General features: G+C 52.9%; 5 protein-coding genes across 5 annotated transcripts; 2 read left to right on the forward strand and 3 right to left on the reverse strand.

The window, feature by feature from the left end:
• Positions 1-133: 133 nt before the first annotated feature.
• On the reverse strand, positions 134-1326 carry INS49_013445 (uncharacterized protein; the record flags this gene model as incomplete). Its single annotated transcript, XM_043174144.1, has 2 exons — positions 134-499; positions 619-1326. 2 exons carry the CDS (start codon positions 1324-1326, stop codon positions 134-136), a joined length of 1074 nt encoding a protein of 357 aa, XP_043021089.1.
• A 616-nt stretch (positions 1327-1942) lies between these two features.
• On the reverse strand, positions 1943-2797 carry INS49_013446 (uncharacterized protein; the record flags this gene model as incomplete). The annotated part of the gene is made up of 2 exons (XM_043174145.1): positions 1943-2397; positions 2455-2797. 2 exons carry the CDS (start codon positions 2795-2797, stop codon positions 1943-1945), a joined length of 798 nt encoding a protein of 265 aa, XP_043021090.1.
• Positions 2798-2913: 116 nt separating this feature from the next.
• Positions 2914-3638, forward strand: INS49_013447 (uncharacterized protein; the record flags this gene model as incomplete). Its single annotated transcript, XM_043174146.1, has 2 exons — positions 2914-3074; positions 3122-3638. The coding sequence occupies 2 exons, from the start codon at positions 2914-2916 to the stop codon at positions 3636-3638; spliced, it is 678 nt and encodes a 225-aa protein (XP_043021091.1).
• Positions 3639-13431: 9793 nt separating this feature from the next.
• On the forward strand, positions 13432-13804 carry INS49_013448 (uncharacterized protein; the record flags this gene model as incomplete). Its single annotated transcript, XM_043174147.1, has 2 exons — positions 13432-13439; positions 13498-13804. 2 exons carry the CDS (start codon positions 13432-13434, stop codon positions 13802-13804), a joined length of 315 nt encoding a protein of 104 aa, XP_043021092.1.
• A 1805-nt stretch (positions 13805-15609) lies between these two features.
• On the reverse strand, positions 15610-17145 carry INS49_013449 (uncharacterized protein; the record flags this gene model as incomplete). The annotated part of the gene is made up of 1 exon (XM_043174148.1): positions 15610-17145. One exon carries the CDS (start codon positions 17143-17145, stop codon positions 15610-15612), a length of 1536 nt encoding a protein of 511 aa, XP_043021093.1.
• Between the last annotated feature and the right edge of the window lie 428 nt (positions 17146-17573).

The following is a 17573-nucleotide window of genomic DNA, read 5'->3' on the forward strand; positions in this document are numbered from 1 at the left end:
TGACAAATGAAAGTGCGATTGCAATGCCACAAAGTTGCATTTGATCAGAACATAATGATCGCTCGTGCCTTTCTGTCTGGATAATCCTGACACCCTCCCGAGATCCAGAAAATGGGTCACTACATCTTAGACCTCAACCTTGCAGCTGAAAACTCAGCTTGCTGTTGTCCGCCGCACTCAGATGAACCGTGACTCCCTGATTCCTTGGCTCCTCAGCAGGCGTGGTCCAACCGGTCCAGACAGCCTGCTGGGTCGTTGCGTCGTAGTGGATATTCATCTCTGTCCCGTCAGCGGGATCCCAGGGAGTCGGGTTGGCCGGATCCGACATGTCGTCCCCCTTCAGCCATATCCCAGCAATAATTCCCAGAGCGTTGCATATTTTCTCCTCCTCTAACTCTGTCTTGCAAGTGAAGTTGTGCTCCATGTCCTTGACATTGATGACCCACGTCTTGGCCTTCATCTGTTTCCGTACGAAGTCCATGAGGAGCCCTGGACCCATCTAGAATATTCAACCGGAGGTCAGCATTCGTGCTCAGCAGCCAGAATCAGTGGCTCGAGACTCAGTCCACAACCCTGTGGTATTGGAGCACTTGGCCTAGTCTAGGGAAAACAACTCACCCAGTCTTTCTCCCCCTTGATGAACAACACCCTCGTGTCCTCAGATAGCGCAATCAGCTCGTCCTTCCTCCAGTCCGAGTCCCTAATCAGCGGGTAGCTCCACAGTATCAGGTTATTGTTCGTAGAGTACACGCTCGCCCTGGTCGCGCTCCGCGCCCCGAAGCTCCGCCCGCCCAGCGCCCGGACGCTGCAGTAGGCGTCGTTGAAGAAGTAGTTGAACGCAGCCGTCCGCTTGAACAGCTCCTCCGCGCGCGTGCCGCCGGGGCCCTGGTCCTTGCGGAAGGCGAGGACCGCGTGCTCGCGCGCGAGCCCCCTCATGAAGTGCATGTAGCCCTTCTGGAAGATGCCGCGGCCGCCGCCGTGCGTGAAGATGACCTGCGGCGAGACGGGGAGGATGTCGAGGACGCCGAGGCCCTGGTGGCCCTTTTGGCCCTCTGATGGCTGTATTTCTTCCTCCGCCTGCCGCTTGCGGCCACGGCCTTTGGGACCCTTTGGTGGTGGTGGCGGCGGCTTGACTTCTTCTGGGGTATAGTAGAGACAGACGCCGTTGGAGAAGGTTTGTCCGGTGGGGACGTCGTAACTTCTCTCTGGATCCTCGCAACCGTCCAGGATCTCAAAGGTTTCCACGGAAATTAATGGGTCGTCTCGGATATCCTCAACCACGTCAGGGTGTAGTATGAATGAATTCATTCCTTTAGTGTGCGCCATAATGTGATACCAAATACGATTACACTTTGAGTCAGACTTCTAAAACACAGGGACAGGACATTGTAGCGGAACAGAAATTATCAACATGGAGTATGCCCAATGCATGTCTTTGTATCGAGCAGAAGTTCTCTTCAGATTACATGAGGGCAACGTGACGTTTCCGGAAAGGTGAGAGCCCATGAAAAGTGCAGCGCTCTTTGTCCGAGCGCAGTCACAACAGAGAAATCCTCTTCTCTTCTAAAATGAATGTCATTGATACTCAGGATTCGCATGGACACGAGATCTCGCCACCTCAGATCACTACCGACTCAGTACCGAGACTGGAATGTTATTCCGCTGCGATAGGACTCTGTATCACTGCCAGTGGATAGCTTGAGAACACATGGTCAGGGCTTCTATTTATACTATGTACAACAACACCAAGGGAAAGAGAGAAAAACTGATGCAGTTCAGAGAATGATGCAGTCATTAGCATGACAGGAAATGCGTCGAGACTTCCTGGTCAGGTACGATGGGGCAGGAAGCGGATGCAGCGACTTAGTTGTTCCTAAACGGCCGTATTTTGACGCACACCGTACCAACATACTGAAGTGTAAACGACTTAGCGTACTTTGAATTATTTCTTCTTCTCAAGGGGGACTCTGAACAAGTCGAGAGGGGCTCCCTCCTGACGCCTTCTGATCATGACTTTTGCGGTTGGGTCAGGCATAAGAGCGAAGCCGACATCGAGCACCTTGGGATCAGTGCCTGGCGCCAACTTCAGGTCAAAGTTCAGCAGTAAGTGAGCGAGCGCAATCTTGGCCTCCATCGCCGCAAAGAAGCGTCCTGGGCACGCGCGCTTCCCGTGTCCAGATCCGAGGTGGTTCGGGCCCGTGGTCACCAGCTGGGCACCATGCTCGTGTTCAGGTTGTTCCCGAATTCTCAGGAACCGATGGCCGTCGAACGTGTCGGCGTTTGGATAAACGTTGGAGTCCCACATTCCATAACCGGGGGTGACGATAGTGTGGTCTTTTGGAATCAGCAATCCGTCAGACAATTTGATGTCTTCTGTGGCGACGCGTTGAACGGCAACTAGCATCATGGTCAGCCGGGCCCTTGCGAATTTTATGCTGCGAAAGTTAGATTTACCCAATGCAAGTGGTTTCACCCGCTGGCTCTCCTTGAAAACGCTGTCCATAAGCTTGAGGCTGTTAATGGACGACCTCTTGAATCCCTCGGCACTGAAGACGGTCACAACTTCTTGACGCAATTCGTCAGTCAGCTGCGGATGGGAACAAATATCGTGCAACTCTTGCACGAGCATGTCCGACGTCGAATGGATGGTGACCACAGCTAGAGTCAACTGGAAGGTAACCGTGTCAAAAGGCTCGTCCTGTACGACCTCGTAAAACCAGTCGATGGCATCCCGGGCTTCCTTCGGGGTTTTCTTGTTCTGTCTCTCCTGCCGCCTCTGATGGATGAACGGCCCCATGAGCTTCCGGGCTTCCTTGACGTGCCCGCGTACCTTCTGGCAATCGGAGATAACCCCAAGTCGAAAACACCGACAAAAGACTGCGACACATTTTGAACATGCTCAGCAAAATCAAAATGGACGATGGACTCGATGCATTTCCCCTTCAGGGTCTAATGCTCCAAAGAGCCATGCTTCAGATCTTCATCCGCCGCATGCTGCTCATCTTACACGAGCCGTTCGCGAGGGATGCAAAGAACTCCGCCAGCCACACATCATCACGATTCGCCGTCATGGAGTGCTCGCTCTCTCTACTACACTGCCACAGCAAGCTTAGTGAAGCAGCAACGCTCGGGAACCCGGTGTGCAGTGGTTTCTCAACTTCTTTAAGGAGGACTTCGGCATTGCCACGATCTACGTCGCCCGAGCCATCCGCCGGAATGACTTTGATGCAGACGCACAGGTCCTGCCCCATACTTGCCCTAAAGAAATCGTGTGGACGGCACTCAGACAATCGACTGAGATATCAGAGGCCCATGCGGCGGACTCGGTCAACCACTTTCGAGTCTACATGGGCAGCGTGTATTTATTGGCTGCACTTGAATCTTTACAGTCTGGCTGTCCCATGCTCGACAAGATGATCGAGGCTGGTCGAACCATTATTCGCATTATACACACTAAGAAGGGCAAGGAGATTTCTGACATGGATTTGTTCCCTTCTAGTAAGAATATCTCAACAGTCGGCTCATCAGGTAGCCCAGATGAGGCGGACGCGGAGATCCGTGACTGGGCGCGGGTTGGATATGATCCGCTATGTTTCGACGAAGAGTCTCAAAGCTCGAGAGGCTTTTTCTCATGGTAGAGTACCAATTATTGGAATATCGCGTCTGATCCATACGTACTTTATGATTCATGAAAGATGCGGGAAAATTGACCAAGGTGAGGTTAGAAACGGCGGATGCCTTCGCAGCCGAGTCACTTGTTCTATTTGCACTTCGCGATACAAGTTCGGTCTACTTCTGAGCTACTTGCAAATTCTTATACTACCTTTCCTTGAGCTTTGAGAGCTTGCGTTGAATAGTTTTGTATTGTCTGAGATATGATCTTCTTCTACGACGGAGCCTGTGTTTATCTCCATCGTTGATAACTAGAAATGCGGCCTTGAGAGCGGTCGAAGATGTGTCGACACTTGTCCACAAAGTTTACAGCTATTTGTGACCATGAAATTTCATTTGTTTCGGAAGACACTTGGTAACGTATGTCCACGGTGTAATCCGGTAGTTTTGGACGAATTTCTCGTGCAGACTTTCTCCTTGTATGTATCCATAACCACTTCGATATGAATATGTCGAGGATTCCATCACAACTGTTCTGTCTACTTGCACCGAATGAAGAAAAGGCTAACAAATCAAAAAAATATGAGAGGTAAATTTTGACTGTAACACATGGTTGTGATTCTCATACCAGCGGACCATGAATGCAGGTCTTGCTGTGAGCTATGGCCTCACCTGTCAAATGCAAAGACTCTCGAGTTTGGCCCAGAATAGCTTCAAGTTTTGCGGTGCAATTTCTTGCCATTCCCGATATTGAAGCTCAAAAGACCCCTACCTTCGGTGCACAAACTAGAGTCCACATGAAATCTGTTGGCTTGCCAGATATCAGAGAATACTATATTCGGTTTATCGAGTGGCATGAGATGGCACGCAAATTTTGGTAGGGGCGTCAGACGCTGCTGGGAACACACGAGGCATGTTGGTGACAAAAATGCTTGAATGTCTAACCCGATGCACAGGCAGCGAGGTGACATCATTTCTGGGAGGATGCCGTTGGCTTTCCACCCTGACCTCTTACCCGAAGGCATACGCCTGGGGTAGCTGCAGGCGACTGTGCTGTCAATTCTGCTCGAGCAGCTACAGGAACTCCACAATAGTCCAGTTGAACAACGCGCGTTGGTTTCTGAGGGCTAAATTTGAAATTTGATTTGCAGCTACGTAGCTCTGACCCTGACCCGCCGCCCACTGTTGACTGGAGCCACAGCAGCACTCAGGCGGCTGCACGGCTACCCCGAATTTCTGTCCTGGCACATTCGTGCCACCCAGACGTTGCTGCTGTTGTCAGAGCAATCAATCAGCTCCCACGCCGTCGGGACATCCTCAGCTGACTGCAGCTCGCATCTCACAAACCAGGACCGATCTGCATCTTGTCCATGCAAGAGGGGACGCTGACCAGAATAAAGGGGCAAAACCAGACCTATACGCCGCCTCGTGGGCATGTGTAATGGAACGGAACCAGCCTTTTAGAATATTGTATCTTAGCATCGGCCTGCACAAGGACAATGCCTTACGAATGTCTGCCCTTTTCTACAAACAGCGAGCAGAAGGACGCTGCTGGGACCTCTCTAACTGAAGTGCCAAGTCGAGTTCTGCAGCCTTGTAAACAAATGTCAGTATTCAACTACGGTCTTTGCGGGCGCAGAGGCCCGACCAAGGCAACATGTCATGCGCTTGCATATTGCACCCTGCATGGGTCAACAGCAGCCTTTTCATGGAGCAATGCGAACCATGAAAACTTTTGTGAGCGACATTCTTGTTTGAATAACTTTCGTAGGCTGACTTGTACTGGCATTGTCACGACTATTGCCCCATCCACACTACCCGAGTTCCTCACTTCTGCAGCAGACATGCAAGCAGGGGTACACGGGTAAGCTCAGGCCACCCCGGCTGCGTCAACTGGTTTGCCCCATTGCACAAGCTATCATTGCAAACCACCACAAAACTCAGGACATTCCCGGGAAGGCACATGGGCTTCTCCCGCTGCTCTTTTCCTTTCATCCATCCATCCACGGGCCTATGATGCATCCTTACCCTGAACTGCTCACACAGGTAGCCGGACAGCCAGTTGTGTTGACAAACAAAGAACCGTCTGAGGAGCTACGAATATTTGGCAAAGATTGATGTGTCTGACGAGCAAAAATTAAACTCAGCCACAGGTAAAGATTTCAGGTAGTTAGCTGTGGGTAGCAAGAGGCTTACCGTGTGTGCTAAGTCACATACCTAGGTAGGCATCTTATATACCATACAAACTATTTATATTCTTTGAGTTCCTCTACTAAGCTGGAACAATAATGATTGCCTTAAGGGAACAAGAGATAATATAGGTTGTATGCAAACTCTTATATACCATATAACCATAAGATCTTGTCTTGCTGCTCCGTGCCATTCTTATCTAGGAAACAGGTACTACTTTAGATCTGCTCTGTCCCGGTACTGGCGACCGTAAATTTGACGTGGGCATATGCTAAACGTCTGCCTATTTCTACTCGCCCCTCCCAGAGCTGGCCTTGGCCCCTGGAGCACCTCGGAAGCACTGCGTATGCGCATACAACATCTGCTCAAGGTGACATAAAGATACGACTGCCACCCACTCCGTCTAACACCGGTCCACTCGTGTAACCAACCTTACTGTGGAACGCGAAGTGCTGGGTTGTGAGTCTGACCAGGATGCAGCTGCACGTCAAGGTGGACTAACGCTTCCAAGCTTAGTTGTGAGCGAAGCTGCCTCCCACACACAGCAGAGCCGCATTACCCAGCACGCCTCGTATGTGATTGGTCGAGTGAGACTGAGCGAGGCGGAGATCTGGCACCTGGAACGCCCTGGAATGCCGACCAATTCCACCACCTTTTCGCAACGCGCGAGAGTCAGCTCTGACGACGGGACTCATGTCACCCCTTCCCACCGAGCCCCCCCCCCTTCGAGCGGTTGGTTTGACAGCCTTCCCAACCTCTCACTTTGCAGTACCTAGGTAGCTTGATCTTCAGCCATGAGCCCGAAGCAGGCACAAACCCTCAGTATGTACCGATATGGGTGACACAGAGCTGAGCTATTGGGTTCCTACCGCCCGCCACCACCTGGGAGAGACCTCGAGGTTGGGTGGAATCGGTATCCCGCTCTGCAGATGCACTAAATCTGGCAATGCAACGCTGACCTCGGAAGGAGAAACAAAAGCTTCCCATGCCATGCGACCCCTGGACCTGTCAACCCATACGCTCCACTAACATGTTCCCTGTTTGGTCAGACCTGTCCAGGCCGTCACTGCAGCTATCCGTGTGCCCCTGTTGAGTATGAACATGAAGGAGGCAACAAAATGCCTGCTGCCGACTCGACCACTGACAAAGGGCTGTCCCCGGAAACTCGCGGTGGTGGTGGTGAGCAGGCATGGAAAGACCCAATCAGGGCGTTCTCGGTGTTCTGAAATCCGGTGTCCCGCCCCCCAGAGAACGTGTGTAAGTATGCGAACCTGCCCGGGTGGCAGACCGCGAACCATGCGGACGAGCCATCTACTCAGGTATATAAAGTCTCGAGTGCTCTCGCACCCCAAGATGTCTCAACAAGTGATCAGCATCAGTCGGTATCAATAACATCGGGACCAGCCCGGTCTTCCTTGTGATCCATTGCTCCCTCTATATTATATTCAACTACCTCAGGAGTTTCCACCACGTCCTTCATCCCATCACAACGCCCCTCTCCTCCTTCTGTGACTGTGAAGGAATTGCCTCACACAGAATCGTCACCCCATACACCCAGGACAAATCCTATTGACCTGCTCTCCAAGCCCTTGAAATGTCGAAGTACGTCCCTAGTCCCCATATCACCTTAAGGTAGTGGTGTTGATGACAGACAGCAGCGGAGACCGAGTCCAGTCCTTCCTCTGGGACACAACCCAGCAGGGGTACACCTTCGTCCCAGGCAAAGAGAGCAACCAACGATCCGAGAGGGTCGAGAGGATGATCCAAGCAGTTGACCACCAGTTTGCCAACCCATCCGTTGGATTCGGTGTCACCACGGCCCAGAGCCAGGATGCCCATCACAGTGGGAGAAATAAAGACCTAAATGGTGTTGGCCAACAGTTCTATGGCTGCAATCATCACTGAAATGTTAGGCTGGACAACGGAAATGCCTCGCTGCCCTTCTCCCTTGTCGTCCTTGGCTGGGCTGAATGACCCCCTGAAAGTCCCAAGCCTCTGTGAGCCAAGAGGTTCTGGCCACTCATCTTTCCCTGGCCTTCCCATGACGGAGAGCTTGTTAGTGGCCAAACCGGCCCAAGCACCGTGTCGCCTTGTCAGTGCGGAATGATGTGGACTCCCTGCTCGTTTTGCCCGTCACAGACGACGGGAGGAGAACCTGATGGCGAGGATGCCCGGTGTTGCTTCCCGATGGTTTCCTTCTGTGACCCGACTTTATCTCCATGCCTCCACCCCTCACCTTTTCCTTCACAAACTTTCCCCGCTATCATTTCTTCCCAATCTTCTTGAAGTCTCATCATTCAGTCTTGATTAACTTACTTCTTCCTCTTCTCTACCTTCTTATGCTTCTGATTACTCTCTCACCCTTTTTGTCTCTTATCCTCTTTCTTTCTTTCTTTTGGAGGAGGCAGGTATGTGGTGGGAACCAATGTGTTTCAAGATATGTCCTGAAGATAGGTCCAAGAACTCTACGCCGTAGAGGCTCTGGGGTGGGGGTTGGTCTCACGGCCCTATTGACGGCCTGGATAGTACTCATCTTCGCAAGCTCGTGTGAGTAGATAACAAGTCTGAAGATCTAAATGTCTAGGTAGATCCTAGCCAAGGTACCACTTCTGCCCAGGGAAAATATCAAGGTGATCCGAATGCTGCCCAAGCCAACCAGGCTCATTGAGTGTCAACGCGGTGCCCAATTGCCGACCAATGGATCAGGGCTGGAATTCAATCTAGAGCCAAGACGAAGGCTGGCTTGCTGCAGCAAAAGCAAGCAACGCAATTCTATTTTCCAACGAAGAGTCTCAAAGCTTGAGAGTCTTGTTCTTATGGTAGATTATTGGAATATTGCATTTACGCCATATATACTTCGTGAGTCAGGAAAGAAAAGGCAAAATTAACCAAGGCGAGGCTAGAAACTTAGAAACATAATGTAACAGAATGTAAGCCCCACACCCAATTCACTTATTTGCGCCTAATTTGCACACACGCGCCCAAGTTGCACACCTAATTCGCATACCCTATTTGCAAACTAAATTCATATACCTATGCTTATACTTATTTCACGTACTTAATTTATAAATAATACATGAGTATATAAATTGAGTATAAGTATGCAAATTAGATGTGTGAATTGGGTGTAGATATATGATTCGGCGTGGGTGACAGGCATGGGTGATATGGCTACAGCAGGAGGCTCACATGCATGCCATCAGGTCTATATGCCAACAAATCAATCTGCATACCCATTCACTTGGTTCAAACCGGGGTTACATTTGCGAAGCCACTGGCGTTCAACATCTCATGCAACACCCGCCGTCACCAATTCGGGAGTTCCTGCTTATCATCTCAGCCGGTTATAAACGCATATAAAGCCTAAATATGGATATCGCCGAGCATGAAAATATAATACCATTGTTAATTCAGACCTATCCCGAGCCATACAGCTAAGTATTCATAGATGAGCCTTAAGGAACTTAGCCTGCAGGCTAGCAAGGCGGAGTTGATTCTCTCCTACTGGGTTTTTGCCTTGCAAATGTCCGTCTTGTTTCTTTTTCAATATTTCAAACCATTCATCACCATGAGTGACTTATTATATTTTGGTCAACAAACGCAGTGAAGATTGTAGATTCTGGATCCCAACACATTGCCAACAAAAGTCTCTTGGCTTGCCAGATATTGTGATCACACAACTTTGCACTGCCCAATTTCCATGAGATGATATGGATGTATTTTGATAGGGGTGTCAAAAACTGCTGGGGACCAACGAATGGTGTTGTGGCAACATAATTTGTATGCTTATTGTGTGTGTGAGTATCAAGATGACATCAGCTTCGCAAGATGCAGTTCACTTTTACCCAGTGAACTTACACTTGGACAAATATGTCTGACCTAGCTGCAAGTGATCGTCATTGCAGATATGGCCAAATAGCTGCAAGATCATTATTATAGCCCTTAACTTAGGCCACGATGAACTAGCCACATCTGTGGTGTCGCCTGTGTACGCATGGCAATGGTCTACAATGTTGGCCTCTAAGGATGAAGACGACTCCGGACCAATCATCTGAAAGTATATTGGTGTAGGCAAAGATGAGTCGATTTCACGAACAATTTCCGCCACCCGCCACCCCGACATTGTGTTGATGCTGTAGCTTGCACTGCCTCATTTACCTATCTGCCCAGTTATGCACCTAAAAATAGATCTTTTCAGCAAATGCACTTTGGTCTTCATTGGACAACACATTTTCTTCTGTCTATTGAAGACTAAGTTTGATCACACCAGGCGTACTAGCATTGGACCTGAACCTTGTTCCTTTTGCTACTCACCCTGCCGGCCGGATGAATCCCATGAATCCGGGCCCGACTCCCAAGCCACCCCAACGAAACTGCAGCATACAGCCTGCAGCATACCGCATGTAGCGTACCAGCTGCATATTGATCCCACCCCAGGCAAGGGGAACCGGTAGGATCTCCCGTGATACAGGGATAGCTTCAGGTAAGATCGACTCCTGGCCCGTGCAGCCACGAGGCTGTACACAGCCAGGCGACCTTTCGACATATGCCGGGTAAGATCGGCCCCTGGGATACTCCTATCTAGACGGGCCAGGACAGGCAGGTGCCCCGTATCGTGTACCGCCTTTACCGTCGCATATAGCGCTGCGATGTCCCGAACTGCATCTCCACAGGAATTCCAAACATTGCTTGTCTTCGTACCTTTCCTCCTGAGTACCTAGCACTCAGGATGGCACTTGCATAACACAATTCGAGACATTGAGAGTGCCTAGAACATATTTTCATAGTAAATGAAGAATCGCTGGAATTGCATTCGAGGCGCAGTAGGATGTTTTCGGAAATGTGGAAGCGCTTGAGCAATTCATTGTTCCTTGTCGGGGCCGAGGCCGACTGACTACATTCAATCAGTCAAACTCCACACTGCAATCAGATCGATTTGAACCAAGCCCATGCCATATTGCATTTTCTCATGTCTCCTCCATGACGGTGAAAGTTTTTCAATTGCCCATAGCCGGTCTGCTAATGTAAGTATATCGACAGAGTACTTGCCTCAATGGGCGTGACACTGAGAATCCTGGTTGATCCGGTGCTTGTCTCAGCTGAACATGGTGTGCTTCAAGGCAGGGTATTACGCAGGCGGTAAAGCACCGCCCTATGATATGGGGGAATTACCTGGCTTCCGTCTGCATCCCAGAGACCAGGAGGACTGGGACCATGTTGCCGAAGCATCTCCGTTGACCTGCTGCTTCTCAGACAAATGACTGTGCTACAATTACGCTGACTATCGTGGGTTTTCAGGCGTCGATGGTGATCGATGGAATACAATGCCAAGGGCGCCATTAGCAATCGCAGCTGTACAAGGCATGTTTCCATCATCTCATGTGCTATGTCTCAACGCTTACATTTCCTGCCCCGCAAGTTTGAGTATCAAAGACCGGCACACCGATCCTGGAGGGTAGGTGGTTGATGGCATGGATACAAACCGTCCGCCCGAAGGCGTGGACAAGCCGAGCGATAGGTTGAAACAGCAATGGATGGTCATGTTGGGTAGCTAGGCTAAACAACGGACTCAAGCCCTCCTGCGCTATGTAGCGTCTTGGTTCGCTTGGGTGGTCTACATCTATGCATTCATGGTCGTCCCAGGTGGTGGAAGCCATCCCGTGTCCGTGCAAGTGTCTTGAATACGGCGTCATTTGACGATAAATAGTGAGCCGTGATCCAGCAGAACAAGCCATGAGGCTGACAACAACAATGTCGAGCCACAAATGTAATAACGTCGGCCGTGCAAGATTGGCCTGTTGCTAAGCATGTTGAACCTTCGTCGGAGCTTTTCGGTCCCAGCGCCGACGTATAATGTGTGTGGGGTAGAATATTTGCTAGCTACTCAATTGTATAGGAAGGCAGAGGAAACAGATTCATCAAGGGCAAGTAGGCAGAAAGGGTTAGCACGTTTTCAATGCTAGGTGAGCTGCGGCGCGCCGTGTCCAGGCCTGCTAGGTGTGCGTGCAGTCGGACGGGACACGGGGCACCAACAGGATCGGCCGGCCGCGTGGTCCAAGCGAGATCTTGAAGCGTGGCCTGACTCTGGAAGTGCTGAAATAAGGTAGGGTGGGTGCTGCTCCTGGCTGGAGCTGTCCCTGGTGCAATGGCATTGCTCGAACATTCAAGGATCAGGCTCGAGCGGGGCAGCCTGATTCTAAGGAATGTCCTGACGGCCTAACACTGGGCACCCAGAAGAGCTGAACGAGGGGGTGACCTGGGACCCTGAACTCCGCAGAGCCGCAATGGCGAACTAGGCGAACTGTGGGGGTTCGCCATTAGGCAACCAAATGCGTACCGGATCACCTACCTAGTTAGGCACATGGAGCTGTTCCTTAGGTACCTAGCAGGTCGCCGTGTTTCCCAATGCACATTCGCTTGAGCCCCAAGAATGGTTCGGATGGTTCGCGGACTGATCTCAAGTAGGTGCACTGTGTTTCTAGAAGCAGGAGCCCCAACGAGTGAACCCCCGTCATTGACAAGGCAACTGTTTCCACACTCCACCACCTCAGCAGAACGTCCTAGTAAAGAGGTAAATAGGCCATTCTTGGCCCCGTCTATGATCAAGTGCACCCTTTGGGCGCTGGTGCTCGTGGGTCAGTACTTTACATGGGTGCGGATTTTGCCCCTAGGACGGACGTCCAGATCCCCAGGCTCGCGTGGGCTACTTTGCATCGCATCTCGCCTGTCCAATTTGGTGTTCGCCCTTTGCTCCCAGGAATCCGGACACCACACATATTGGCCGACGGGAGCGTAGACCCCCTTGCAACCCGGCAGTACGCAGTGGAAAGAAAGAGCTGAGCCACCAGAGCCACCACCAGTGCACCTGTTGCACTAATATCAGAGGGCCTCTTGGCGAATCCGCCACCTTGCACCGCATTTTCCAGGCGGTATATGCCCGTGTTGTCAGGAAATCGGCTGACATCCGCTGCAGAAGACTGCCTGCGGGAGCGGCGTCGCTGACGCATTGCCTTGTTTGACTGCTTATTCCAACACATGTGCAGACAAGCACACGCGCTAGTCCGGGCACTTTGATGCCTTGATAATTACGACTAGAGCAACGGTCCAATCAGCGCAATCAAGGCGCCGTAGGGCGGCGGACAAGAACTAATGCAGGTACTCGGGAGCGAAAGAGGAGGCGAACACCCCAATGGCGCTTCGGTAACTATTTTAGACTTGAGAACAATCCAAGTCTTGCATTCGAGTCCACTCAAGTCAGAATCACCTCTTGAACCGGAATTCTGGCCTACATGTACCTCTTGGTCTGCCTGAGCTCCGCGTCAGATGCAAACCAGTACGTGATGAGGAGGGCAGTGGTGGCCAGGTCGGACGTCTACTTAATGTCGCTGCTACGCACCTTAAAATATCGAATGGGTCCTGAGTATGAATTCGTCACTCCCTTCTCCTTGATCATATCGATCCGCTTTCAACAGAGACCATCACATCCCTTGCCGCTAGCCACGTCGTCGTTCTCTCACCGGGTCGGATTCCTGGGTCCCTTTCGCGAAAGAGCCCTAGACAGGCAGAACCCCCATCCTGTAGCAAGGCCCAGCCTGAGCAATCTCCCTTCCTGTTCCCAACAACTCAAGCATGACCACGTAGGCCCAGTGTACCCCTGGTCGCTAACAAGGAAGTCCTGCTGATGGTAGACGACAGCCCAAACGCGGACCGTGGTGGGGAGCGAGTCCAGTCTTTCCTCTGGGACCAGACCCAGCAGGGCAATGCCTACGTCCCAGGCAAAGAGGCCAAGCAGTCCAGAGCCGAGAGGGTCAAGAGGACGATCCAAGGTGTTGAACAGCAGTTCCCCAACCCATCCTCTGCCCAGGGGCTGGCCCAAGGAGGACAGCCCAATGCTCCATCCAACTTTACCACCAACACTGCTCAGCATTATTATACCTACAACGGTATGAATGCAGAGCTGAATGGTGTTGGTCAACAGTTCCAAGGCTACGGAAATCAGTGAAGGGTAAGTCAGACATACCAAGCCCCTCTTGTCCTCGCCCTTAGTGTCCTCGCCCCTACAAGGCTCTGTCTTGGGCTCGGCACCCTCCCCCCTCTGGGGCCTGTAAGTTCTTGGAAGACACGGCAACTAACCGGTGACAGTCCCAAGCCGGACCCGAGCACGAGGCGTTCATTGTTCAAAAATGCCTTGCCGGTGCGTGGTGGGGAACGGCCAAATGGCCGACAAATCTGATGAGACGACGATGGACATGCGAGCACTCGATGTTGTCCAGGCCGTGCGTCGCCAGGTCGTCGTTGCAGCCCTGACGAGTGATGTGAAGTCCACGGATGTTTTGCTCGTCATCGACCATGCCAGAGGGGAACCGTGGTGGCGAAGATGTCCGGGCTTGCTGTACGGATGTTCCTTGGTTATTCACCTCAGCTCCTCACCCATTCCACGCCGCCCTTCTCCCCCACCCACTCCCCCAACTCAACACTGTTCCCTTTCATATCCTTTCTATACATCTGACTGTTCGATCTTCTTCGCATTCTTCATCTGTCCTCCCCCATCGCGCTTCCTTTTTTTTTCTTCTTCTTCCTTGTACCTTTTTTCTATGGATTGTGTTTGGGACATGTGGCGTGGCTCAAGTTGGAACACAACATGTTATGAGGACAGGTCCAAAAGCTTTTTCATGAGGGTGGCCCTGGACTTTCTTCACGATCTTGTGGGCCACCTTGGCAATGGATGCCTATGGCAAGGAAAGGGCGCAACGGAATATCATGGCCATGGCCCTGGAAGATCCAGGGCAACTGGGCAGGGGACAGTAGCCAGTAGCGACTCGAGATGGGGTCGGAGGTGGTCTTGTGCTTGAAAGCCTTGTCTCTGCAGAGCCTGAAGCCTCGGTGGCATTCATGCAGGGACTCAGCTGTTCTCAAGTTTCTTCGGCCAGACCAGGGGAAGGGTAGAGTTTCCATCTCATTGGCAGTGATTGGCAGTGGTTGGTCAGCCTATGGGCTTGTGTAGACGAGAGTTCTTGTCGTCAACAATGAGTGGTGGGCGGAAAATGAGCTGCGGATGATAGTGGATTGATAGATGACAGTGGAGTGGTGGATGGGAGTCAAGTGGCGGATGAGACTCAGGTTGTGATGAAGGTCAGGTGGGGGATGAACGCCAAGGAGGGGATGAATTCAAGCCATGGATAGGAAATAAGGGAATAACGAGATAAAAGCAGCGGTAGCCTTTGCAGTTCAGAACAGTTCCACCACAAGACACTCACCCAGATGGCCTAGCGACCGCGAATCACACATCACCCGCCGTCGGGTGACCAAACTCATCACTGTGAATGCGCTCTCCGATGTTGAACTTGGCCCACTCAGCCTTCCACCCACAAGGACTGAAATGCCCACGGCAGAGGCATTTACCGACCGACCAATCGAAGAACGAAATCGACCGAGTTGGAACCGGACGTGGTGAGAAAAGACATTAGCATTATGCAATATAGACCAAAAGAGCCCACCCATCCGGTCAATACCAGGATGAGGACCCAAAACCAACACGTGATGACCCCAAACGCCCTCTCGCAATGCTCAAATGAGTGGTAAAAAGATGCTCTCCTACACCGGGTACTCTTTCTGGAAATAGACGACCGGCCGGAGCGAGAGCGCGGATGTGCCACGGCCGCGGACGCTGACGTGGAAGCCCAAACACACAGACTCTTGGTATAATGATTCAAGGAACGAATGTATGCCGTGGCGCCACATCCTCGCTGGCATGGCATACCTGGATGTGAATCTTCTCAGAGGCTCCTGCTTCTCCAGAACACATGCTCACGTTTCCAAATCGCCCCCAAGCGAGAGCACATACGGCAACCCACCATCCCCATCCGCCCGCCCAGCCAGCCGGATGACAACAGACCCCGCGCTCCCGCTGGCGACAGACGACCGCCCGGAGCGCGACCGCGCCACACGCGACGCGGCGGACGCGATGCTCGACGTCGAGGCCGAGCCGAAGCCCCCGATGCCGTCGCCGATGTGGTACGGCCGCCTAGTCTGCGCGAAGCTGTTGGCGCTGCTTGAAGACGACGACGCTGACGGCGACGCGGCCGTCTTCTGCGTCTTGGGCGTCGTCGGCGCGGTGCGGTATGTCGTCGCGCCACCCCAAGTCGTGCCCTGCGAGGATACGCGCGCTGCCATCTGCGGCCTCGTCGTTGGCTGTTGCTGCTGCTGATGGGGCCTCCTGCGGATATAAGAGCCGCCGCTGCTGCCGGACTTGCCGCTGCTGGTCGTCGTCGTGGTCGCGCGCGACGCGGTGCTGCGCTGCCGGCGGAGGATGGAGTTTCGGCTGGCGCGGCTGCGCGGGGTGCTCGGGGGACTGCGCCGGGGCGCGTCGTCGTCGATGTCGCTCTCTTCCTCGCCCTCCGAGAAGTCGTCTCCTAGCGCGATGAGAACGGCCGGGTCGAGCGGCTGCATGGTGCGCAGCAGCTCCGCGAAGAGGTGCATCAGCTCGCGGAAGCGGGCGTTCGAGATGGGCCGCGTCGAATAGCGCGCGTACTCGTACGCGGACAGGAAATCCGCCGTCGTGCGCGAGGGCGTCAGCACGCCCAGCTCGGCCAGCTGCGTGAGGTACTGCCGCAGGGCCAGGTTGTCGGGCCGCTGAAGGAGGCCGATCGCCTCCGGGTCTAGGACAGGCGGTTCGGCGTGGCTCGATTCGGGGATTGGGGGCGCCAGTGTCAGGGCCTTGGCCTCGATCAGGTTCGGCAGCTCCGATATGACCGTGCTGTACTGTAGGTCGGGCAGGTCCAGCGAGTTGGGCGAGGACCATCCGTAGTGCTCGATCTCGCCCCATACGGCTCGGTGCGGGGGCAGGGTAATGCCCATCTTGTCCTCCACGGTCGGCGCCTTTTTGAGTTTGAACACCCTTAGGGTAGATTTCCTGGCCTTGCCTTCAGCCTCGGTCTCATCCTCCTCTCCTTCCTCGGGGTCGGTCATCGCAGTGGGCGGTCTCGCGGCGGCAACCCTTGGCTTCGACTCGTAGGCAATGGCGGCGCTCCTGCTCAGACTAGCGACGATCATCTTGCGCACGCTCTTCTTGACCTCGCCCCGGCCAATGGGGATCCATGGCTTGGGTATGTTGGCGAGGGCACTGCGGTTGACATACAGGCGGGCAAAGTAGAGTAGCACGACGAAAAGTAGAGTAGCGGAAAGGCAGACGACAGTTGTCAGGACGTGGAGGTTCTGGTGATTTTGCAAGGCGAGGCGCAAATTATCGGCGGGCGTGACGAGGAGCAGGAGCAGGACGATCAGGGAGAGAAAGACGTAGAAGGAGTCGTAGATGACGCGGAAGATGATGTGCACCGCCGACATGATGGTTGGATCGCCAAGCCCAGGGTTCGGATGAATATGTTGCTATCCAGATATCGCGGTCGCGGTCGCGGTCGATGGCAATGCCGCTATGGCTGTCGCGGAACAGTGCGCTGATCGGTAGCTGCTGACGTAGTGGTGGTGTTATTATCTATTCGAGGAGCTCCTCGGCGGTTCTGGTTCGATGGCCAACTGCCGCACAATCGAAGACCTCGGGAGTGATGATGTCGGTATCATGATGGAGGCTATGGCGAGCGGGTGCCCAGGAGTTCGATGTCTAGCATTGGGGACGAGCTAGAGATGTCGACAGCAGCGGGTGGACGTTGGTTGGGAGAAGCATTTGAAGAGGAGGAGAAAAGGAATGAACGGAGGCTGATGCGGAGGAGTAGATGTAGACTAGACCACTCCAAGTACGAGGCGACAAGGCAGTC

Source organism: Diaporthe citri (genome assembly GCF_014595645.1).
Source record: "Diaporthe citri strain NFHF-8-4 chromosome Unknown scaffold_7, whole genome shotgun sequence".
Classification (NCBI taxonomy): domain Eukaryota; kingdom Fungi; phylum Ascomycota; class Sordariomycetes; order Diaporthales; family Diaporthaceae; genus Diaporthe; species Diaporthe citri.